General features: G+C 58.3%; 1 protein-coding gene across 6 annotated transcripts; it reads left to right on the top strand.

Moving 5' to 3' along the window:
• The first annotated feature begins 548 nt into the window (after positions 1–548).
• On the top strand, positions 549–22677 carry KRBA1 (KRAB-A domain containing 1). Of its 6 annotated transcripts, none has more exons than XM_043464039.1 (18): positions 550–780; positions 5201–5327; positions 6202–6321; positions 6988–7125; positions 7717–7866; positions 8779–8910; positions 9064–9249; positions 10104–10259; positions 10863–11087; positions 11729–11902; positions 12339–12512; positions 13966–14109; positions 14560–14742; positions 15548–15742; positions 15827–15958; positions 16636–16740; positions 17174–17419; positions 19067–22677. In XM_043464039.1, exons 1-18 carry the CDS (start codon positions 610–612, stop codon positions 19945–19947), a joined length of 3639 nt encoding a protein of 1212 aa, XP_043319974.1. In that variant the 5' UTR covers positions 550–609; the 3' UTR covers positions 19948–22677. The 6 variants fall into 6 exon arrangements, with proteins under 6 accessions (XP_043319977.1, XP_043319974.1, XP_043319975.1 ...); XM_043464040.1 differs by having other exon boundaries at positions 16639–16740; XM_043464041.1 differs by having other exon boundaries at positions 5219–5327.
• The last annotated feature ends 1634 nt before the right edge of the window (positions 22678–24311 follow it).

Raw genomic sequence — 24311 nt, forward strand, 5'->3', positions numbered from 1 at the left:
GGGCCTACTAAGTGTCAGGAATGTCTCCAAATCAACAAAACAGAGCAGCAAATAGTCACACAGTACAGTGGCTCCCGGGTCAAGGCGAGGGTGAGCGCGGGAGCGGGGGGACAGACCTGAGCGCACGCCGGGGTCTGGCGGCCACTCCGGCCCATCCACCACTCAAGTCAAGGGGTCCAGCCTGCAGCCCCCTCCGCCGCTCTCGGGGTCCGCTTCCCCCACCCCTTCCCTAGTCACGGTCGGTTTGCGGGATGCGTCCTTCGGGAGAGACGGGTCGCGTTTAACCCGAGCATCCCCACCTGGCGGATAGGAATCGCTCAGTAAAAGTTGGATGCAAGAAAGGATGGATGGATGGATGGATGTGTGGATGCACGGGTTTAGTCCGGCAAGCATACTGCGAGCTGGCCACACAAGGCGGATCCCGCGCCAAGCCCCTCCCCTGGCAAGCTTCACCGGGTCTAGGCTGAACCAGCGGGGAGAGGGCGCCGCCAGGCTCGCCCCGCCCTCCCCTCGCCCCCCGCCTTCCAGGCCGGCTCGGCGGCGCCTTCTGGGAAATGTAGTTCGCGCCTGCGCCCGGAGGGCCGCGGGGGCTGGTCCCCCTCTCCTGGGATGCAGTGCTCTGGGCTGCTCCGGACGCCCACCCGCCCTGCCCCCTCCCCTGCGGCCTGCGCCCAGGAGCCGGATTTCCTCCTGCGCCGACCTGGATCGCTGACCGAGCGAGTGCTCGCCGCGCCGTGCCGGAAGTCGGGAGCGGAGACTGAGTCCGGGATGGCGGGCCAGGTAAGGCGAGCCCGGACCGCGCCGCGCGAGCCGGGACCCCGCCGGCAGCCAGGGAGGACAGACGATCGCCTCGGCCGGGCCTGCCCCGAGCGGCGCTGTGCGGGCCTCGAGGGCGGAGGGCGAGCCTGGGACCCGCCAACTTTGGCCGGGCGAGGTGCGTGGGAGTGGGGGTGCGCAGGATTTGGTGCAGGGAAGTCCAGGATCCGGGACGCCCCCTCTTCCCTTCTCCCCGTCCCCGCTGTGTACGCGGACTTGGAGCTGCAGCTCCATCTTTGGAAACTCCTTTGGGTTAAGCGTCACCATCTCTTGGCGTGGCTTTTTATTATAAATTATCCTGGGAGCGATGGGCATGGAGGCCCAAGGAGAAAGAGTAAATCTGGGCACTTTCCTTCTTGTTAGGATCCTGGGATCCCGGCTGGGGGAGGGCATGAACAGGGTCCCAGGTTTTTAGCCATTAGGTGAGATGTGTAGGTTCGAGAGCTACAGGGGGAGCCAGCCCCATCTGTCATAGCCCGGGACCAGTTTGTTGGGTGCAAGTTGTGTGCAGGGCGGTGGAGGTGCTAAGAAACATGATGGTACCAGTGGGGAGTGGCTGGATGTCCTTTTGGGGGTCCTCTGCAGCCAGCTCTGTAATTGTGGCTCATGAGCTTGGGCCACTGTCAGGCAACTGTCGATTCCACGGTTTGAGGGCCCAGGAGCGGTGGTGATGAGGGGCTGGGGCAGTCTGTGGCCAGGCAGCGCAGCACTGTGCGGAGACCTTGATGGCATTAATGCCGCACGAGCTCCTGGGAGAAAGCGAGAAGCCAGGCAGATTAGGGGGCGACAGAGGGTGAGATGGTTGGATGGCATCACCGACTCAATGGACGTGAATTTGAGCACACTCCGGGAGACGGCGAAGGACAGGGAAGCCTGGAGAGCTGCAGTCTGTGGGGTCGCAGAATCGGACACGGCTGAGCCACTGAACAACAACCGGCAAGTTGGCGGCTGTGGGAGCAGGGGCAGTCTCCTCTTCAGATCTGGCCGCATGGTTAGGAAGCTGAAGGACACCCTCCATCACCACCCCCGTCTCTGCTCAGATGTGCCCACGGGCCCATGCTCAGGCCTCCTCAGACCTCAGTTTTCTTTTCCATTCAGCGAGGGATTGGATCACTGATTGTTCAGATCCGATGTCCTGGGGTGTGTCCTCACACTGTGTGTCTTCATGGAGAAGGTGCCTGGCCGTGGCCTTGGGGGCTGGTAGGTCACCGTCAGATGGAGAGGAACAGGGTGCGCCTCCTGCCTTCCTGTCTAACGTGACCCCCAAGTGCCCAGGGGCTGTGGGAGCAGAGCCCACAGGTCGGGGCGGCAGAGCTCAGGGTCTGATCGGAGGCTCAGGACTGAGCCTGAAGCATGCCAGGAGAGTGGGTTTGCTCTGGGAAGGACCTGCAGGCCGAGTCTGTGGCCTGAGGGTTTGCACATTGTGCTCGCTCCCTACCTTTTTTGTGCATGCGCACACACACACACACACACACACACACACACACACACACACACACACACACACACACTCCTCTGCTTTTTTCTGGGTGAAGGCGGCTACCGATAGAACCACTTACCCTGGCCACAGTCAGTTCCCATTCCCAACTTTGTGGGACAAGAGTTTATCTTTTGGCTGAGGTGGCGAGTGGCCTGGAAACCATCTCTTCCGGATGTCTAAAAGAGCTGGTATATTTAGCCAGGAGACAAAGAGGCATTTGGGGTCAGGAGTGGTGTGTGTAGCTGGAGGTGGCCGACTGTGACCTACCGGTGGATGTGAGGCAGACAGATTTGGCTGCATGAGCAGGAATCACAGCACTTACCACATCCCAGCATTTGTTCTGGGCACTTTTCTTACAGTAATTCATTTACTCTTCACAACATCCCTATGAGAGAGGTTCTTACGATCCTCCTTTTATAGATGAGTTTACTGAGCCCAGAGCTAAATGTGAAGCAAAGCAGGGATTGGGATTCCAGCCACCTGGCTCCTGGGGTCACGCTCAAACCTCCACACTATGCCTGTTTGTGTCCCAGAACTTCTAATGCCAGATTATGCCAGCCATAGGACTGTGGTGAGCCCCCACAGTTGCTATGGGTATTCAAGTAGAAATTGAAGAGCCCCCTATTGTAAATGGAAAAGAAAAAAAAAAAGTGAGTTAATCACTCAGTGGTTTCCAACTCTTTGCAACCCTGTAGACCGTAGCCTTCCAGGCTCCTCTGTCCATGGGATTCTCAAGGCAAGAATACTGGAGTGAGTGGCCATTCCCTTCCCTGGGAGATCTTCCCCACCCAGGGATCAAACCTGCATCTCCCTGTGGCTCCTGCATTGCAGACAGCTTCTTCACCGTGTGAGCCTAGAATAGAAGTTGGCATTAAATGCTCACTACCCCTTAAAGGTATTCTGCAGTTGTTGGTGATTTCTAGTTCATAGATGTGCTACGGTGGACAGCTCGCCCCTGGGGGGAGGAGAGGGTCCCATTTACTGGAGTAGTTTTCATTTCTGGCAGCCCAGGCAGGTTCTGCCCAGTATCCAGCCAGTGACTGGACAGCAGCTCTTCCCCAGCCCTGTGATTCTAAACTTAGAATGTGTCAGAATCATCTGGGAAGCTTGAAGATGTTAACTTCTGTGTTTTGAAAGCACTGAACACAATCGTGATTTAGTTGAACTAAGAGAAGGTGAGAAATTCAGTCCTCAACAAAGGTAACTGTGAACCTAATATGAACCTAAAAGCTCTTTTGTGTTTTCAGTTGTTAGGTAGTAAATTCTGATGGGAGAATAAGGACGCAGACTGTTTACCGGGTTTGCTAAATAGTGAAGCTGTCGGTTGACGTGAACTAGCTGGTCAAGAGAATCGCCACTCGTCTTTGCTCGGTTCCCCACCTGCTGCTACAGCCAAGGCCGTGCTATTAGACTCAGCCGTTTAGCAGTGGCTTCCCTGGCGGCTCAGATGCTAAAGAATCTGCCTGCAATGCAGGAGCTGTTGTTCAGCTGCTAAGTCATTTCCAACTCTGCGACCCCATGGACTGCAGCACACTAGGCTGCCCTGTCCTTCACTATCTCCTGGAGTTTACTCAAACTCATGTCCAATGAGTCAGTGATGCCAGCCAACCTTTTCATCCTCTGTCCTCCTGCCCTCAGTCTTTCCCAGCATCAGGGTCTTTTCTAATGAGTAACTCTTTACATCAGGTGGCCAAAGTATTGGAGCTTCAGCTTCAGTCCTTCCAGTGAATATTCAGGTATTAGGAAGATCCCCTGGAGAAGGAAATGACAACCCACCCCAGTATTCTTGCCTGGAGAATTCCATGGCCAGAGGAGCCTGGTGGGCTTCAGGTCATGGAGTCATAAAGAGTTGGACACAACCGAGTGACTAATACATACACACACATTTATTTGTACTTATTTATCATTTATTTGTACTCAAGAGCCATCCTGTCTCCTCCATCACCATCTTAAAAAACTTGTTATAACACGGTGAATTCTGGGCTGGCTGGAGTTCCCATCCTGGAGTCAACCTTTTCTTGGACCTGAGCTACAGGGCACGAGACTCTCTGTATTACCTTCCCTGGATTGCCATGAAAGTACTTTCACAAAGTGGGGGTGGGGGCTTAAACAACAAATTTAATCTCTCACAGTGCAAGAGGGGTGAAGTCCCAAATCAAACTGTTGGCAAGCCCACGCCCTACTGAAGACTCTAGGAGAGGATCCTGCCTTCCTCTTCCAGCCTCTGGAGGCGCTGGGCATTCCTTGGCTTGTGGCCCCATCACTCCTGCCTCCCTGGTCATGTGGACTTTTCCTCCCTGTGGGTCTGTCTCTGCCCCTCTTCTTATAAGGACACAAGTCATACTGGATTAAAGTGAAAGAAAGTAAAAGTGAAGCCTCTCAGTTGTGTCCGACTCTTTGCGACCGTATGGACTGTAGCCTACCAGGCTCCTCTGTCCATGGAATTTTCCAGGCAAGAGTACTGGAGTGGGTTGCCATTTCCTTCTCCAGATATTGGATTAAAGACCTACATTATTCCATTATGACCTTAGCTTAACTAATTACATCTACAGCGACCCTCGTTTTGAGTAAGGCCACATTCTCGGGTACCGGGGTGAAGACATTAGCATACCTTTATGGGGACACAGTTGACAGCGACCCTAGTGTTGAATAAGGCCACATTCTTGGGTACCGGGGTGAAGACATCAGTGTACCTTTTGGGGGACACGTCTCTTGTCCTGTTGCCCCTTTGCCCATTCCCACATGTCAGGTGCTCACCCCGTGCTCTCGCTGCCCGACCTCCCCTGCCCCCGGCGTGTCCACCAGGGGACGCGGGCTGCGGGCTGGGTCAGCACGCCGAGGATAACTCCCGGGGCGGTCTTGCTAGGAGGGAACGAGCCAACTGCCCTGAGGTTGTGCCCACAGGTGTCGATCGCCTTCCAGGACCTGGCTGTGCGGTTCTCTGAGGACGAGTGGCGGCTGCTGGGGGAGGGCCAGAGGGCGCTCTACTTGGACGTGATGCGGGAGAACTACGACACGCTGGCCTCCCTGGGTGAGGAGCGGGCGGGGCCCGGCGTCGGGTGGGAGGGTGACGGCACAGCATCTCAAGGGCCCAGGGTCGCCCGGGACCTCGGGCGGCTCGTGGGGCCTTAGTCTTTGTTCACACAGTGAGGTGGCATCTGAGAGCCTGGTGCTGAGCTGGGGTTCACCTCTCGGGCCTTCCATGCCTTTGTTTCTGTGGATGGTACCAAGGGTCTGGGTGTGATTTGGTGGGGGTGCCAAACAACTGGCACAAAGGCCCTGGTCTTGGAGGTTCTGACGGTCCCTGGGGTTTGGGTGGTCACACAGACACACATATGTACACACATGACAAGGGTTTGGGATGGTTACACGAATATGTGTACATGGTCAAATGGTCACACGAACATGGTCACACACTCATGTGTACACATGCACACAGGGATTGGGTGGTCACGTACACACATGTACATGGGGTTTGGGTGGTCACATGGATAGACATGTACATGCATGTTCATGGGGTTTGGGTGGTCACACAGGCATGTGTGTACACATGTACACAGGGTTTGGGTGTCACGTGTACACATGTACATGGAGTTTGGGTGGTCACATGGGTAGACGTGTACACACATGTACATGGGGTGTGGGAGGTCACATGGATAGACATGTACATGCATGTACATGGGGTTTGGGAGGTCACGTGGATAGATGTGTACATGCATGTACATGGGGTTTGGGTGGTCACACAGAAACACATGTACACTCATGTACATGGGGTTTGGGTGGTCACACATACACACATGTACACAGGTGCCTGGATGTCTGGGTGCCTGGGCCTCTGGTGTGATGATGTAGAAGGACGGAGGCTGGCTTCCACTCCCGGTGATGGGCCCTCTTTTCTTTCCCAGGGACGGCGGAGCCGCTCCCCCTCTCGGCCTTCTTATCTCCCTCAGAGCCTGGAGGAGCGGTGGGGGCCCGGAGCCGTGCTGGAGACGGGCAGGAGCCAACCCAGGGAGGAGGCCCCCTGGGTGAGTAATCTGTGCAGATGAGAGCCCCTCCGGGGTCCTGATCCCCATGGGTCACCTGGGCCCCGGTGGACTCACTCGTGTCCCTCCTACCGTGTGGTCGTTGGCCCCTGGCTTCATCCCCTACAGGACACCATGACCTCAGCACTCCCCACCTCGCCACACCCACCCTTCCCTGACCTTTCATCCCCGACCCCTCTGGACCAGGAGCCTGGTATACTGTTGCTTATTGCGTGAAGTGCTCAGAAGAAGCCTGGGCTCACCCTGAGAGAGTCTTCGCCCCTCAGGCCCCCTCCCCGGCCACCCGAGCAGAGCCAATTGCAGCCCTTGAAGGTCCAGAGAGCTCGGGCGGGTGGATGTGGTCCAGGGGTTGGCAGGAGAGGCAGGAGTCTGGATGGTGGCCGGAGATGGGGAGGCAGCCCTGCTTGGCGTCCCCTCCGTGGCCCAACAGGGACAGAGGGACAGAGCAGAGAGGAGCTCTGTTACCCGCAGCCCCCTGCATCTTGGTCCTGCCGTGCCCACACGCGGGGCACCTGCCCTGAACCCAGGTCCTCTTTGCGGACATCAGTGTCTCCTTTGCGGCCCTTCCCGTAGTGGGAGGATTACATGAGATGCAGCGCATGCTGACTGATGTTGGGGGGGTGGGGGTTCACTGTGGTCTCTTGGCAGGAGGAGCCCCCCAGCACAGCCTGCACCTCAGCGCCCTGGTGCAGCTCGTGCAGGAGATCCCCGAGTTCCTGTTCGGGGAAGGCAGCCCCGAGAGTAGTGGGGGACCCAGCCTGGATGGGGCGGCTGCGAGCCCTGAGGGTGAGTCCGACGGTGGGCCCCGCTGCGTCCCACAGACGAGTTCAAGCTGCCAGCCCGGCCCCTGGGTGGAGTTACCCGTTAACATGAATGGCCAGGTGGCAGGCCGGTGGCCTGAACGGACCCGGACAGGGGAGAGACTGCGGCCTCTGACTTTCTCTAGTGGTTTCGCCACGGCTTCATCCATCCATGCCCTTGGGGCCCCCGTCGCGTCCTGCCCTACATGGCGGGTGAGGCCGTCCCTGTTCTGTAGATGAGTGCCCAGTGGCCGAGTCCCCCGCAGCCTGTGCTCTCCCCATCTCACCAGACTTCTTCCTCCCCCAAGCTCTCAAGGCCCTCCCGCCTCCCCAGGAGTCTGTCCCCCCCAGCCCCAGCCTGCAGGGTTTCTTTGCGTCCCCTCAGCTGATGGTCAGCTGGGGAAGATCTTAACAGAACAAGGCCACAGCCTGCATCTACATCTCAGAGCCCAGGGATGACAAGGCAGAGGTTACTGACATAATGGTCATTGTTGGTGGAACGTGGCAAGGAAGGGCCAGTGTTGGGGCATTGTACCTCCCGCCAGGCTTAATTCCAGTGTCCCCCCGCCCCCCGCAGCTGTGACGGAGGACACGTGCCCTCTTCGAGACCTGCTCCGCTGCCTTCCAGATACACCCGTGGGCCGGCTTGGCCTGGCCGCCACGCCCAGCGGCAGCTCATCCAGCAGCACCCCGGGAGCCGGGGGGCTGGGGAGCCCCCGCCCCATCAGTGAGTAGGACCCAGTGCAGGGGGCCCACACCCTCTTGATTCTTTTCCAGGACTCGGTTTCCTTTATAACTGGGTCCAGCTCCTCGGTGGGGCAGGGGGCGGTGTGTGGAGCAGGCCTGGTGCTGGCCTCTGTCTGGGGACCAGCGAGGATTCAGGATGCTCAGCCTCACTCGCGGAGTGCTGTGGGCACTGCGCCTGTGGACCTGACTCTCAGACCTCTCATCAGGGCAGCCCTGACAGTGGGGGAAGACAACGCTGGCCTTTGGAATTTCTCTGGGTCTCAGTTTATTTTTAAAATGCTTGCAGATTTTACATTTGTCTGAATATCTATTTTTATCTAAACTATTTTAAATTAATATGGCATAAAGTAGCCAGTGCTAAAAAAAAATACCCTGTTTAGGGGCTTAACCTTGGTGATCCAGTGGTTAAGACTCTGCCCTTCCAATGGAGGAGGTGTGGGTTCAATCCCTGGTCAGGGAACTAAGATTCCACATGCCAGGTGGCCACCAAAAAAAAGAAAAGCATGCCCCATTTAGCCTGTAGTTTCAGGTGTCAGCTGGTACCTTTGCTCTGGGGTCCAAGGTGTCCAGCTTTGAGAATTGTTGAGTGCAAGGCTGGGGCCTGACTTGCTGAGGCAATCAGAGGCTGCCATCACAGGAGGGTCCCCGGGGCGAGCAGTCTTGTGTTTACATTCACACCGGAAGGAAATGGGGAAGGACTCTGCCACCCTTGGGATGGACTCTGGGAACAAGCCCATTGTAGCTGGCAGAGCCACCAAGTTCCCAGGACTCAGCTGTCCCTCAGGGAGCAGTTAGAAGCTGGGGAGACCCGTCCTCTGTGTGTGTGTGGGGGAGCGATTTCTCAGGGTGTGGAGCCAGGGCTGGAAAGGCCTGCCTGTCTCTCCTGCAACAGAAACTGCCAACAAGCTGTGGCCCGCGGAGGAGGGGAGCCCAGGAGCCCCTGGCCGGGAGCCCAGCCCCACCACCGGCAGCCAGGGCAGTAGCAAGAGCTGCAGGAATCTGAAGAGAGGGTCCCCGGGGGCAGGTGAGAGGCCGGCTCTCCTGAGGGTGGGGCTAAGGATGGGGGGCGGGTGGGGAGGCATTGTGTGGCCCCCACCTGGGCCTCCTGACGGCCCTACCCGGCAGACAGCATCCCTGTGGTCACGGGTGGGAAACCTGACCGCGGCTGGCCTTGCAGGAGCTGCGGGCATCTCTCCTGGGCACAGCCCCTTGCAAGGCCTCATCAACTGCCTGAAGGAGATCCTCGAGCCCGGGCCCCAGGGCCCCGAGGGACCGCGGAGCTCGCCACCACCGCCCACCCACAGCCTGGGTGCCTCCCAGCTGACCAGGGCAGAGCTGGGGCCTAAGGGCCCGCCCTGGGCCGGTGAGTCCCTGCGGACCTGTCTCCTCCGGCCAAGGTTTCTGAGCCCGTGGAGAGCTCCAGTCACTCTCTGTAGATACTTCTCTGTAAATATGACGTCTTCCCTAAGGATACTTGCCAGCTTGGCTGCTCCAGTATCTCTGGTGTCACGTTTCTCGAGCCAGATGGCTGTGATAGGGGAATAGCATGGTCAGCATCATCAGCTCGTAGAAGAAAACTCAGAAATAGATTTTGCCCTGGATTCTTATGGGTTCTTGACTCATCCTAAGGTGGGACATCTGAGAATAAGAGGCTGAGGGGCACTTCTTGTTGACACTACGCGGGATGCTTGGGATGGGCTTTAGGGATGGGGGTGATATGGTGGGGGCTGGAGCCTCAGCCCTGAACTGTGAAGCCTCGTAGCCAGGCAGACTGTGAAAAGCTCCTTGAGGCTTCGAGCCTCAGTTTCCCGTCTGTAAAAGGGGTAACTGTTCTCACCTTAGAGGACTGTCCTGAGGCTTAGGCGCACTAATAATGTGTGTGTGAGTGAGTGTAAAACGCTTGGGCCTCCTCAAATTAAGTTCTGTTCAAGGCCAAGAGAACTGTCTCCAAGTAGTGAGCCAGGCCACCCACTTCTTTCGTTCGTTCTCAGAGCAGAACCTCATCTTCCTTTTACCCAGCCAGCTCTGGGAGGTGTAGCCAGGCATTTTTAAACCAAGCGCTAAGACAGTGGCCCCGCGCAAGGCTGAGTGAGTTGCAAGAAGACCCACATCCCCAGGTTTCCGGCCTTGGACCTTTAACTGATCCCTCTTTCGGTTGTTGTCACCGAGACTGGGGTCACCAGGTTCAGGGGGTCGTGTGTTCCTTTTTTCCTGTAGTGAAGACAGAGGCGGCCTCAGGAGATTGTCCCCTCCAGGGCCTGCTGAACTGTCTGAAGGAGATCCCTGAGGCTCGGGACAGGCATCCCAGCCCCTCAGGAGCCAGCGACCCACGGCTGCGGGAGGACCCAGGGGCCTGGAAAAGGAATTCTGGAGGTAAAGGCCGCCAGCTGGGCAGGGAGGCCCCTGGGCATCACTTGCTTCCTTTCTCTGTTCCAAGCAGACCTTCCACTACCAGACACTCGGGCCCACACGTCAGCATGTCGGCTGGAGTGGTCAGACGTTGGGGCTCGTGCTATAGAAGGAGCTGGGCGTGTGGGAGGTGCATCAATGTGCAAATGTTCCAGGTTGGCTCTTATAGGAGGAGCTGAGGGTTCCAGAAGGAAGGCGGGAAGGGCTGGGAGGGAGAGACAAAAAGCAGAAGGCAGAGCTCTGGGCAGTGCACATTCCGGGGCTCTTTCTAATGTGGAGGTTCTTGTGATCGTTTGGGTTCACCATGGGTCATCGGTGTTCCAGAACTCCTGATAGAGTCGTTTGGAGGCGGGCCTGCTGGCCTCGGAAGCAGGACCCTGACTTGGTGCTCCTGGGGTGGGCTGGCTTGGCAGCCCTTGGTAGAAACCTCTAGACGTGGAGGTGGGATTTGGTCCATCTGCTGGTGGTTGGGCAGTGACTGTCTTGGAGCTGAGATGGCTGTGGAAGCTGGGGACCATGGAAACCCCATCCTAACCCTATAGAGACCTCATGAGGGGCTTCCCACAGGACTCCGACCCCTCCAGACCCCTCCTCCGGGGCCTGGGCCTGGAGCTGTCAGCGTGCTCTCTGCAGTGAAGGTGGAGGACAGCTGGCCCCAGGGACCCCTGGAGCCCACATCCTGTCAGCTCAGCAAGCGGCCCCACGGCCCCTCTGCCGCCAGCAGCCCCAGGAATGTCAGAGACACCGCCCCCGCCCAGGTGCGGGTGCCCAGCTGGGGCCCTGCAGCTCAAGGTGAGGCCTGGGCTCGTCTGCTCAAGTCCTCCCGGGTGGGGTTCTCAGGCCCCCACCAAGGTTCTGCCAGCCCACAGGGAAGGGGCACCTGGCTTGTCTCATGGGTGGACAGAGGTATCCGCTTGGCCTTCCTTCCCAAGCGGTTGTGGTGGTGGTGGTTTAGTCGCTAAATCGTGTCCGACTCTTGTGACACCATGGACTATAGCCCGCCAGGCTCCTCTGTCCATGGGGTTTTCCAGGCAAGAATACTGGAGTGGTTGCCATTTCCTTCTTCAGGGTCCCAAGTGGGTAATCCCGTCCCTTAATCTCCTTCCTCCTTAACCCAGGCCCTTGGCCAGGGAGCCTTCCATTAGAAGGACCTTGGTTTTGCAGAGAACCCCCAAGTGTCGGGAAGCTGCCCACTGCCGTGGCTCTCTCTCCACCTGCCCCGTGCCTGGGTACAGCTGGCCTTGCTCCCCCAGACTGGGGAGCAGAGAGCCGATGGAAGCTGGCATAGAGGGAAGGGTGTCCTGCCTGGCAGACCCCACGCCTGGTGCGGGACTCGCCACCCCTGTGGAAGGCAGGCAGGCCGGGCAGTCAGCTGGGGCTGGGCCGGGAGGAAGATGGGCCAGAGATGGTGACGGGCCATCTCCCCGTCCCAGCCGGCAGCGCCTCGAGCTCACCCCTGGAAGCCCTGGAGGCCTGTCTGAGGGGCATTCCCCTGAGTGGGTCGTTACCTCCCCAGCCGCCGGCCAGCTTTTGGTCCCGGAGCCCCCAGCCAGGAGACCCCGGGTCTCAGAGGCCCGAGCTGCCGCGCCGCGGACCGCACAGCAAAGGTAGCCTGTGCCGTGGGCTCGGGGTGGCGTTTGTCCTTATGCACGGCACGGGGTCAGTCGGGGGGAGTGCCGAGGATGCCATCAGGTACCCCCTCCTCATCCCGGGCCAAAGGTGGGGTGCACATGGCCCTGTCTCCCAGCCCCATCTCATGCCTGCCCCCCAACAGCCCCTGCGTTTGGTGGAAGCCAGTTAAACTCTGCCTCCTGCCACCTCTGAGAGCTTCCCTGACCCTCTAGGCCCCCGAGGCCAGCAGTTGGGTTTATGTGGGTTAACAAGCTACTGGCTTTTAATCAGGGCCATGAGCACCCTAACCTCAGGGGAGATCGCACGGGAGAGGTGTTGGGGCAGGGCTGGGCACCCATCCGCAGCCCAGCGCCCTGGGGACCTCTTGGCCTGCGGTTTCCCCTCGATGCCAGCCGTGCCGTTTCCCCACAGAGGTGGTCGTGGGGCCTCTGCCGCCTCTGGGCCTGCAGGGCTGCACAAGAGACAGCCCGGCCCTGCCCCTGGGCTCCCAAGGCACCCCCAGCAGCTTCTCGTCATCCAGCAGCTCTGACGGGGACCTGGATTTCCAGACCCCTGAGCGCAGCCAGGGGCATCGGCCGGGAAAAGGTGAGCTGGCCGGCCTGAGACTGGGAGTGGGTCCTGGGGAAGGGCGGGGGGCGGCCCTGCCCACCACCACGCGTCCTATCCGGCCAGTGTCCGAGCCAGGCCTCCACTCCCGGTACGGCTGCAAAGAGCAGACCTGTTTTGGGGGGCAGGGGTCTGTTTTAGTGACTTGGCTCAGAAGAGGCAGAACAACACCCAAGATCTCTAGAAAGCATTTGATGTTTCTTACTAGAAGCATCAAATACTTCCTCATCCCAGCGTCGAAGAAGGCAGTGTCTGTAACATCTGCCTGACTCTCCAACTTAGGGAAAATGTGTAAAGCCATCTTAGACTGTCTGTATGGTGCCTGAGCCCCCCAGGTCTGTCCGTGAGGGGACCTTGCGGGGACCTTGCAGGACCTCAACCCTTTTCTCCACCTGAACAATCCCAGGGTTCCCTGTCTGCCTTGTGCATGGACACCTGGTCCCCCGGGACTCACCTCTGTGTCCTGGCCTCACGCTGTCAGTGGAAAGGCCTGAAGCCGCCCCCGGGGCTCTGCGCTGGGCCCTCCAGAGCCAGCAGATGGGCTTGGCGCCCTGTGTTCCTGCACGGGCGAGCGTCCTCGCTGCTACTCCGCCGAGCTCCCCATCTTACCACTTCCCTTTGGGGCTGCATGGGCCCCCTCCCCTCTTTGCTGCAGCTGCTGTGTCTGTGGTTCCTTCTCTAGCGTTCTCTATTGGCAGACCTGGTTTTCTGAGTCACCCAAACAGCAGGCGACTTCACACCGCCTTGTGGATGCGTCCAGCCCGGCCTCCTAGCTCTCCCTGCGCTGCCCCAGAACCCCGCAGCGTCCGTGGGGAAGCCATGTGCAGGGCTCTTCTCGAGACACTGAGGTCCCAGCCCCATGATGCCCGGAGTTCTGGCAGCTTCTCTCTTCTCCCCCTCTCTGCCTGACGCCCGCATCAGCAAAGATGCTTTTCAGGAAAGAGCTTGACTGAGATGTGGAAGGAAGGGGCCTTTCCTTTATCTAGAATTTCAGTTCATGTAGTGGCTATAGCTTTTCCAGCGCTGTCACTCGAAATAGGATTTCTGCAGTGTGTTTTTATCCTTGAGTTGAAATGCATTCACATTCTCCTTCTTCACTTGCTGCATCTGTACCCTTTTCCCTCTTTGAGTAGTCACGTGAATAGTGAATAGCTGATGACATTCCAGCCTCGGGGCCCATCTCCCCCATCAGTGGCCTGCTGGCCTGCTGACCGGCTTCTCTCTGTAGGCGGTGAAGATGAGGAGGCCTCTCCCAGGGCCACCCAGAGACAGGGCTGACACGGGTCTGGGCCAGGTCTCCGTCTGGGTGCCCTGAGCCAGCGTGACAGGCCCTGGGCTCCAGCTGCAGTGGACCCGGGGCTCAGGCAAGGCTCCTGGGGTTTGCAGGCCTGAGCTCTGGCCGGCTAAGACCATGAGTGTTGGGTTTTTACAGGAAGCCCCATGGGGACCTCCCCGCTCCAGGGCCTGGAGAACTGTCTCAGAGAGATACCTGCGCCCCGGCCGCAGCCGGCCTGGCCCTGCTCCTCGGCCGGAGATGGAGGGCCACGGCGAGCGGAGCCCAGGAACTGGGTGGCAGGTAATGTGGGTGGGCCCACGTCCCGGTCTGAGGTGAGACGACCTTCTGGAAGCGGCCTGGCCAGAGGCTCGTGGGAGGCCACAAGGCCAATAGCGCTGCTGTCCTGGGTGGAGGGGCGAGCCGGGCCTGGACACCCAGCCCCCCGGTGCTGCTCCGAGTCCAGCCCTGAGCCGGGGCCTTGGCAGCAGGGAGTCTGTATCCTGGCCTTGGTCTCTGGCACGGCGCTGAGCTGTGGGGGCTCCCGGGAGGCTGGGTAGCTGGGTCCAGGAATAACGAGATCCTGGAGGGTGAGGATGGCCCTGGGAACATCCGCAGGGCTGGGGCGTGTCCCACTTCAGTAGCTTCATCCAACAGTTGACCGAAATTTGTCTTCTGAACAGCGCCTCCCTGGCCTGCGTGCTACCTCAGGGCTCCCAGGCTGATGGGCCTCTTGGCTTCTCATTGAAACAGGACTGAGGGGCGAGGCCTGTGAACCAGCGCACCTGGGACAGCGTGGGGGCGACGTGCCTGCCAGGAGCCTCCGACTGGCCAGCCCGCAGGCCCTGGCCTCCGGGGCCCTGTCCACCTGTTCCCCACAAGGCCCCAGAGAGCTCGGGGCGGCCAGGCCGGGACAGTGGAGGTGGCTTCAAGAAGGTGAGCAGGACTCTTGCCCAGGGACTCGCCAGCGTGTCTCCTCCCCTCTGCGTAAAATCTGTGATGAGAGAATAGACCTCCACCTTCCCCTTCTATTCCTCCACTCCTTTGCTGTCTCAGCCATTCCTGGACTGCTGGCTGCGGGGTGTGTGTGTGCGTCTCTGAAACCCTGCTGGCTGGAGCGCTCCAAGGTGTGCTGAAAGCAAATGGGGAAAGCAGTGCTCTCATCCAGAGACTGGGTTTCTCTGGGCGAAGGACTGGTTATTTCCTTAATACTAGTTGCCTGGGGATGGAGGCCGGTGGGGGCTGGAGTGGGGGGGGTCTCCTGCTGCAGTTCAGTTGAACTTACAGCGGAATCCTTTCCTAGATTTGCTGAAGTGGGTGGATCAGGCCTGACCTCATTGAGAAAGTTCAGGTATTTGTCATACTCCCACCAGGCAAGAGCTGGTGGACTTAACTGAGCCTCTCCGCAGGCTGCTGGTCCTGAATGAACACAAGTAGAAAGGGCCGCCTGGCTTATGAGCCCCAGAGCCTGGCTGGAAACAGACTGTTAGTGGCCTCCAGGGTCTTGAGGCTTCTGGAAGTTTCTGCCGCAGCCTTCCAGAGTGGCTGGGGGCCAGACCAGCATCTGGCTTTGCTTCCCTCCGCTTCCCGTGGCCACGGGATGCTGTTCAGGCTCCCCCAGAGCTTGTGTGGGGCTGAGCTGGAGGGGAACCAGCTCCGCGGGCCGGCCCACGGAGGCCGAGGCCCTCCGGCCTGTCCTCGGGTTCCTGGACAGAGGGCTCTTTGATTGCCATTTGCCCAGGGCCAGCCACCAAGCCTTCCCCGCTCCACTGCCTGGAGAACTCTCTGAAAGGGATCTTGCCCGGGGGGCCCTTGCGCTTTGCCTGCCTGGCCGGCCTGGGCCCCAGCCCCTGCTCCAGCTCCAGCTCAAGCATCAGCAGCTCAGAAGGAGAAGACCCAAGGCCGGAGCCCGAGCTCTGGCAGCCCCTCCTGCAGGGTGAGCTCTCTGGGGGGAGAGGGGGACCGGGAGCCCGGCCCCAGCGTGTGAGCGCCACCCTGACCCCGGCTCTATTTGTGCCAGAGAGGGACCACCCTCCCAGCGGCAAGGGCCTTGGCCCCCCGTCCCCACACCATGGCGGCCCCCGTGCTGGCTGCAGCCCTGGAGAAGGCTTGAGGAGATGTGAGCCCAGGCACTGCTGTGACCTCAGTGCAGGTGAGCCCGGGGTCTCCAGAGGGGGGAGGGGTGTGTCCCCCAGGAGGGCCACAGGTGCAGGGACAGTCCCACTCATCACTTGGCCTGACTCTTGCTGGAAGGCTCTCTGCCTTTGTCACGCCTGAGTTCCCTGTAGGACGAGCCGTGTCCGAGAAAAGAAGGTGGAGATGTTGAGGCCCCTGGGGCCCCAGGGGTGTCAAACAAGTGTGTTTAAAGGCCTGGTAATCAACTTGGAAAGTCAAAGTGTCCATCGCTCAGTCGTGTCTGACTCTTTGCAACCCCATGGACTGTAGCCCACCAGGCTCCCCTGTCCATGGGACTCTCCAGGCAAGAACACTGGAGTGGGTTGCCGTGTCCTCCTCCAGGGGGTCTTCCCAACCCAGGGATCATACTCGAATGTTGTGCTTTGCAGGCAGATTCTTTACTGTCTGAGCCACGAGGGAAGCCCAGTAAACTTGGTATATATAATAGGAGAAGGAAATGGCAGCCCGCTCCAGTATTCTTGCCTGGAGAATCCCATGAAAAGAGGAACCTGGCAGGCTACAGTCCATAGGGTCGCAAGGAGTCGGACATGACTGAAGCGATTTAGCATGTGTGCGTGCATATATATATATATATATATATGTATCATGCCTCCTTGCTTCTCAGTCCAGTCCTGACCCAGTGATCATTCCCAGCAGGAAAAGCAGAAGAGAAGGTGGGAGGCGGGTCCCACTCGCCCTGGAGAGAAGTGTGCTTGGAGACCCTGGGACCGCCCGGCCCCCTGAGCTGCACTGGAGGAGGTAGGGGTGGGTGGGTTGCCAGGTCCAGGAAGGGGGGCCCCCCTGCACTCAGGCCAGTGACTCCACCCAGTCCTTGGCCTCCGAACAGGCCCTGGCTGGTCCCCATGTTCCTCCCTGCCCGTGGGCCTGACAGGAGACAGCAGAGTGGGCTGGGCATGGACCCCCAGAGCCCCCAGCATGTCCCTGGAGGAGCCTTACCAGGGGCTGGACCTGCGGGCATGGCCCTCTCCACCTGCTCTCTCCAGCCTCCTGGGAGAGCCAGAGGCATCGTGCTGGAGCTGCAGAGGATTCTGGAAACAATGTCCACCCTCACTCAGCCCGCGGGCCCCAGCCAGCCATTCAAGCAGAGATGGGCTTCCTGGCGAGCCCAGTGTAACTCTCTTGCACCTCATTTCACCAGTGCTTGAAAGTTGAAAGTTTTGTTTTGTTTTAGGCCGTGTCCAAGTACCCCCCGTCAGTGTGGCCGTGGCGGAGCCATGCGTGTCCACACCGGAGATGCTCAGTGCTCTTCCCGCACGATCTGCTGTGCATCCCTGCCCTGCCGCTCAGCTGGGGAGAAGGCCGGGGCCTGGGCCCTGCCAGCCTCCTGGGTCAGCCCATGGGCTCCAGTCCTGGAAGCCGACTGCCGGTGAAGAATCCAGGGGCCTCGGGCCTAGGGACGGAAGACCAGGTGTGACAGGTGAGCTGGGGCTCCCCTGGCCCCTCAAGTATCGGGAGCCCCGCAGGCACGGGGTGGGGGTTGCAGTTGGGGCTCAGTGTCTGTACGGTCACCCCTCCCTCCTTCCCCGCTGCTCAGCTCCTTCTGGCGGGGTGGGCCAGGAAGAACCCCCGGGTCACAGCCTGGGGAAGGCTTTCTCTGAACAGCCTTCCAGGCTCGTTTGGGTCATAAGTTGGAAGAGCCTCATGTTGAGTCCACTTCAGCTGGCTTATTTCATTTCAGGGTTTTCCTATAGGACTAGCTGGCTATTTTATGAAAGTACACAGACGCTTCTTAAGGGCAAAACGAACACTGAATAGATACATCCAGAATCAAAGTTTGGGGTTTGAGGGGACTTTAGCGACCAGGTAGGTAAAATGAGGGGCAGTAGTGAGTGACCAGGTGGGAAAGTCCCCAGAGATGCATTCTGTATCACCGACCCCGGGAAGCTCTTCCAGACCACGGCAGAAGCGGGTGGGCGGGGCTCGGTGCCTGGTCCTCTCAGGGCCGTGCACCCCGATCCTCACGCCTGAAGCCTGTGGTGGGGGCCCCGGCGTGTCGTGGGCCTGGCCTGCCTGGAGATACAGCTGTTTATCAGGAGTGCTGAGCTGGCCTGGGGCCGTGGACCTGCTGCCCCGCCTTGGTTAGAAGGACAGCCGGGACAGCAGCACTGCTGCTGACCCTTAGCCGAGATCCTTCCTGAAGAATGTGGCCGGGCAGCGTTTGTGTCCTTGGGCTCCAGTCTCCACTTTTGCTGTTTGAAGTCCCGGGGGTCCTGGGAGATGCAGGCCGGAGCTGGTCTGGGGACTTAGACTTGTCTGGAGACCAGGTCTGTCCTGCGGCTCCAGGTGGTAACGGGGCTTCCTTATGAGGCTGGCCTCGGGTGAAGACCAGGTCCAGGAGAGCTTCGGGTGAAGGAGTAGGTGACTTTTTTTTTTTTTAAGTAAGTTAAGTCTTAAAGTCCTATGTCTATAATTTGATTAGGGAGGGTAAAGGTCAGGAGGGGGTGGGGACCACTGTGGTTTGCTTATGACTAAGACCTGGATACTAGGAAAGATTGAAATCAGGAGAAGGGGACGACATAGGATGAGATGGTTGGACGGCATCACTGACTCAGTGGATGTGAGTTTGAGCAACTCAGGAGATGGTGAAGGACAGGGAAGCCTGGCGTGCTGCCGTCCATGGGGTCACAGAGAGCTGGGCAACTGAGCGACTAAAGAGCAAATAGCACTGGGTGCTGATGCGGCCCCCTTTGTCCCCCTGCTGGAAACACCTGGGCCTCTCTAGACGCTGCCCATGGCCCTGCCTCCTGGCGGCTTCTCGAGACCCTGCCTGCTGAGCCTCCAGAGCAGAATTAGCTGCTCTGGGGCAGCGGTAGGGCCCCACCAGTCCTTTTCCTAGGAGGTGGGGCGGTCACTGTCCTAAGCCAGCTTGGTTTCCGTGGAGACCCGGCCTGTGATCTGTCTCGCCTGTGAATTTGAGGGGCAGCCTTCCACGTCGCCCAGCCTGAGTCACCAGGACCCTTCCTTCCCTTGGTGGGTGGGGTGACAGACACGCCAGCTGGAGGGACTCGGGGGAGGGAATGTCCTGGCAGCTGATCACACTCACCGCCTCCCGCTCTGGTTTCAGCCGGGACCGAAGGGGGGCCCCTTCCAGGGGGTGTGCCCCAGCCAGACCCCACAGCCGCCGTCCCTGGGGCCTCGCCTGGCACCTCCCCGCGGCCGCCGTGCCCCTGTGGGACTTCCCTGCAGCAGGAGCTCCGCAGCCTGGGCGCCGCCCTCTCGGAGAAGCTGGACCAGCTGGCCGGGGCCCTGGCTGGCCTGGCTCAGGAGGTGGCTGCCGTGAGGACCCAGGTGGACCGACTCGGGCGCCGCCCGCGGGGCCTGGGGCCCAAGGGCCTCCCCCGGGGCCCTCGCTTGGCCAGCGGCCCTGCCCACAGACACCCGCCCTACTGGAGGCACAAGGGCCCCCCCAGGCCGAGACCGAAGATCCTGCGGGGGGGCCTGGCCGAATGCTGCAGGGCCGGGGACCCGTCACCGGGCCTGTCCACTGGGAGGCTCCGTCGGGTGCCTCCAGACACCCCCGCTGCAGAGCCCCCGGGGCCTGGCTCCAGCCCTCCCCAGCAGCCTCACTCCTCGGCCTGCAGCGGCCCCGCTGTGCAGACTGTACGTCACCCCCTTGGGCACCCCGAGGCCCGCCAGAGCCCCCCTCCCCTTTCACTTCTGGCTGCCCCGCCCCCCCAAGTGGCTGCTCCGGTGGGCACTGCAGAGGCAGAACCACGCGGTTCGGTGGCTGCCCCACCCAGGACCCCAAAGTGGCCCAAAGATCCAAGTGGCCTGCTGGTGGGGCTCCAGAGAGCCCTTGAGAGCGAACGGTGGGGTGGGGAGCACAGGGACCCAGCGTGGGGACCCCCTAACCGCCACCTTCGTGGACTCAGCCCCGCGGAGGGTGCCCCACCTCCGGCTACTTCGCCCCACTCCAGCAGAACCTTCCCCACATTGGGGCCATGAAGGGGGCCCCCTGACTTCAGGGTGACCATTGCTCAGGGAGGCCACCGTTTGGGGGGCTTGCGTTCCCCAACCACGCCTCTGACTTTCTTGACTCAGGTTCATTTAAGTGTCGCTTCCCCCTCTGGCCCTTGCCACCAGAACTGCCAAGGCGGGCAGAGGGGTGGTGTGCACCCACGTGTGTGTGTGTGTGCCATGTGTGGGCACGCCGAGTGTGCCCGGGGTGCCCTGAGCCGCTGCAGAGGGGCCACGAGAGCACCTCATCTCAGCACCTGCCTTCCTGGCCTCAGCGCTGCGGAGCATGGCGCCTATCTTCCTGGTCCACGGGGGCTTAGCTTCCCTTTGGGGCAGGTCTCTGCCCCCTGGACGAGGCTGGAGGTACCAGTGTGCATTCTGAATTATTGAAGGTGGTTGCCAAGGGGAAGAAGGGCGCTCAGAGGGGCCGCACCAGAGTGTGGCTGTGTGGCTGTCATCGGCACTGGGGACAAGCTGGCTCCTGCCTTCCTGCCTCCTCCAGAGAATCCAGCAGCCTCCCCGAAGTTGGGGGAAGAATCCCACCGACTTCCAGGGAGAGAGCAGCGCGCGAGTTGGCTTCCTGGGCCCGTAGTGACAGTCTGCAGTGGAGCCCGGGAGCCTCCAACAACGCACACTTACATCCTCTCAGTTCAGAGGCCAGAGGTCCAAGGCGCAGGTGTCGGCAGAGTTGGTTCCTCCTGAGTCTGCCCTCGGCCTCTCTGCGGGGCCGGTCCCTGACTGTCGTCGCGTCCCCAGGGCGCTCCCCCTTTGCTCATGCCCCTCAGTGTCCCTTTTGTCTAAGGACGCCATCTGCAGGCCCTCCCTCTAACATGATCGCTTACGTAAAGACCTCATCTCTAACTCGGGTCTCGTTCGTGGCCCTGGGGTTGTTAGGGTTCCAGTGTGTGACTCTGGGGATGGGGGTGCACAATCCAACCCCGACTCACATGAGGGAGCGAGCTCATCTTGGTCCTGGTGGGAGGAGGCAGCATGACCAGGGTCACTAGGCCCGCTTTCCTGGGGCCACCGGGCTGCCCTGGGCCCCACCCCTCCCTCGGGGCATCAGGAGTGACCTGCCTGTCGTCACTGCGTTTCTGATCTTTTTTCCCGATCTTTGCCCACCGAGCCCTTACCTGATCTGAGGAATCCTCGGGACGGTCCATGCGCTCTGGGAAGGCCCTGCCCGGCTGTGCCGTCAGGGAACCAGGCCCGAGCTGGCTTGGGACCCAGGGGGGCTGCACTTGTCCCCAGTGCCGTGAGTGCTCAAGGCGGGTACCCATTGGCTGGTTTGCCCAGCGCCCCCCTGAAATCGGATCTTTGGGGACACAAGCCGGGCCTGGCTTGTGCTGCTCATGGTCCCTGTGGAAGGAGCAGGCACTGATGCCGACGGCAGGAGAGCCAGGGGCCGGGTGAACAGACCATCGAAAGGGGGTGTTAGAATGTTTCCAGGACTGGAGTAAGTCCCTCGATGACCGTCTCAGAAGCTAGGTGTATGAGATCATGTAAGTAGATTGTTTAAACACACAGCCTTCACAGCTAGCCACAACTTGAGGAAGAATAAGGAACAGAAGAGGTCTAGGCCTTCCACCTAGAAAGACGAATCCAGCTGCCTCCAGGCTGTGTAGGGAGTGACGCTCGGCCGTTCCAGAGCCATCGGGAGGGTCTGATGGAATCAGCGCTGTGGACCAGGGGTTTGAGCTGAAAGGAGAAGGGCTTGTCCGGCCTTTTGCTCGCCCTCTGTAGGAGTTGGGGGTGGGGGGGTGGTGGCCTGCCCGACAGGCCCGTGTGACATTTTAAGTCTCGGTTTTGTGGGCTTTGCAAATACCAGTCTGCATCGCCCTGCACCGCAGGCGCGGAGGAGCACAGAGGCTCAGACAGGGCGAGGGGCTTGCTGGGGGGTGCACAGCCTTCCTCTGGCCGAGTTAGGACAGTGCGTGCCCTGATGCCGCCCAGGCCAGGGGGCTCCCAGCCCGGCTGGATGCTGTGGGAAGTTCAGGTCCTTTTTTAAGAATGTGGAAAGTCAGCCATGAAGTGAACGGTGAGAGGTTCCGTGAGCCGCAGCCGTGTTCATCCCCCAGGTCCACTGCCACGCGGACGACACCCCTCCCAAGTCATGAATTGAAAAGCCTTCTAGAACCACTGATTTGGTGACAAACCCATTGGCAGTTTAGGAGTTTGGTCCTGTGTCTGTCTCCATCTACTTGGTGAGGAAGTGTGGTCACTTTGGTAGGAGAAACCACGGACTGTTGTGAACTCAGGAATTCCCGGGGTCAGGAGGTGGGGGGCAGAGAACCTTCCCTCCCCCGGCACTCACGCACATGAGGGTCCCCTGTGTCCTGACCCCCGCCTGTCAGCCGAGGCCACTGAGAGGCAGCAAAGCGGGAAGGTCCTGCCTGGGCGGATCAGGGCAGGCGCCCACAGCCTCCAGATGACCCCCCAAGGGTCCGGTAGAATGGGGGGCCTTAGTCCCCTGTCTGAGACACCGCATGATGTCACCACTCTTTGGAAGGAGCTCATCAGGCGGGCGGACCAGGCTTGCTCTCCACTCTCTTGTGTCCTTGTGTTTTAGATGTGGCTTCTGTAAACAGCCTCCTGTTGGATTTTGTCTTTTAATCCAACTTGGCAAATTTTATTCTTTAGTCGGAGCCCTTAATCCACTTCTGTGTAATATTATTGTTGATATATTGAGATTTGAATACACCATCTTATTTTTGCTGGTGTTTGTCTCACTCGTTTCGGGCAGGGTCTTCTTTCCTGCTGACAGTGTTGTGGGTTTTGAGTCATTCTTAACCTCCTTGACGAGCCTCAACATTTAAAGAACTAAAAGGGGAAACATTCAAATTTACAATCTTATTTGGGAAGTTTTAGCATAATTTTTCTTTTTAGAAATTGGTTGGATAAAGCAGGAAGGATATGGAAAATTTGAGCAAACCATTTCACAAAATTGGGTTGACTGGTGAATAGCTAGAATGTTGCACCACAGGACTACAGAATATTCCTTTTCAAATATACATAAAACAGTTTAAAAAATTGACCTTATACTAAGCCCGAGAGCAAGTTTAAACAAACTTAAAATTATTAGAATTATGTAGAGTATGTTTTCTGGCCCTACTTTAGATTTAAGCTAGAAGCAAATAACAAAAAATGAAAAATTCTTATATATTAGAAAAGGATTATTCTCCTGAATAATCTGTGTCAATGAGGAATTCATAATAAATATTTTGAACTGAACTATAAGTACCACGTATCAAAACTTGTAGGATTAAGCTAAATTAATACTTTAAAATGGGTAGGCCTAAGTGAGTACAAAAAAAGGTAAGGCTGAGAATTTACAAAGAGGACAATAGAGGAAATCCCCCCAAAGGTTAAAGAGATGTACAGGCAAGAGAAATCTGGGGAGATACAGGTGCACCCATGGCTGATTCATGTTGATGTATGGCAAAAACCATCACAATATTGTGAAGCAATTATCCTCCAATTAAATTAATTTTAAAAAAGAGTAGAAATTACTGAAATAGGATACACACAAATGTATATAGGGCCTTCCCTAGACAGCATACTAAAAAGCAGAGACATGATTTTGCTGACAAAGGTATGTATAGTCAAGGCTATGGTTTTCCCAGTAGTCACATACGGATATGACAGTTGGACCATCAAGAAGGCTGAGCGCCAAACAATTGATGCTTTCATACTGTGGTGTTGGAGAAGACTCTTGAGGGTCCCTTGGACTGCAAGAAAATCCAACCAGTCCATCCTAAAGGAAATCAGTTCCTAAATATTCACTGGAAGGACTGATGCAGAAACTGAAGCTCCAATACTTTGGCCACCTGATGCAAAGAGCCGGCTCACTGGAAAAGACCTTGATGCTGGGAAAGATTGAGGGCAGGAGAAGGGGATGACAGAGGGTGAGATGGTTGGGTGGCATCACCAACTCAATGGACAGGAGTTTGAGCAAACTCCGGGACATAGTGAAGGACAGCTGGTATGCTGCAGTCCATGGAGTTGCAGAGTTGGACATGACTTAGTGACTGAACAACACAAATAGATATAATTAAGAAAGCCAGAAATTTTGGTTTTAACAAAACTAATAAAATTAACCAGTTTGTGGCATGATTCATCACTTAAAAAAAAAAAAAAAAGGCAGAAATCACCCATCTCAAGAAGGAAAGAGTTGATGTCACTGCAGATTCTGGTATAGGCTTTATGAAGATAAAGATATTGCAAACTTTGCCAAAAATTTGAAAACTCAAACAACTTCCACAGGAATACAACTTACCAAGAGAGACTTAGGAAGACATAGCAAACCTGACTAGTCTCACGCCGTTGGAAAAATTGCATTGGTGATCAAACAC

The sequence above is a fragment of the Cervus canadensis genome, chromosome 3, assembly GCF_019320065.1.
Source record: "Cervus canadensis isolate Bull #8, Minnesota chromosome 3, ASM1932006v1, whole genome shotgun sequence".
Classification (NCBI taxonomy): Eukaryota; Metazoa; Chordata; class Mammalia; order Artiodactyla; family Cervidae; genus Cervus; species Cervus canadensis.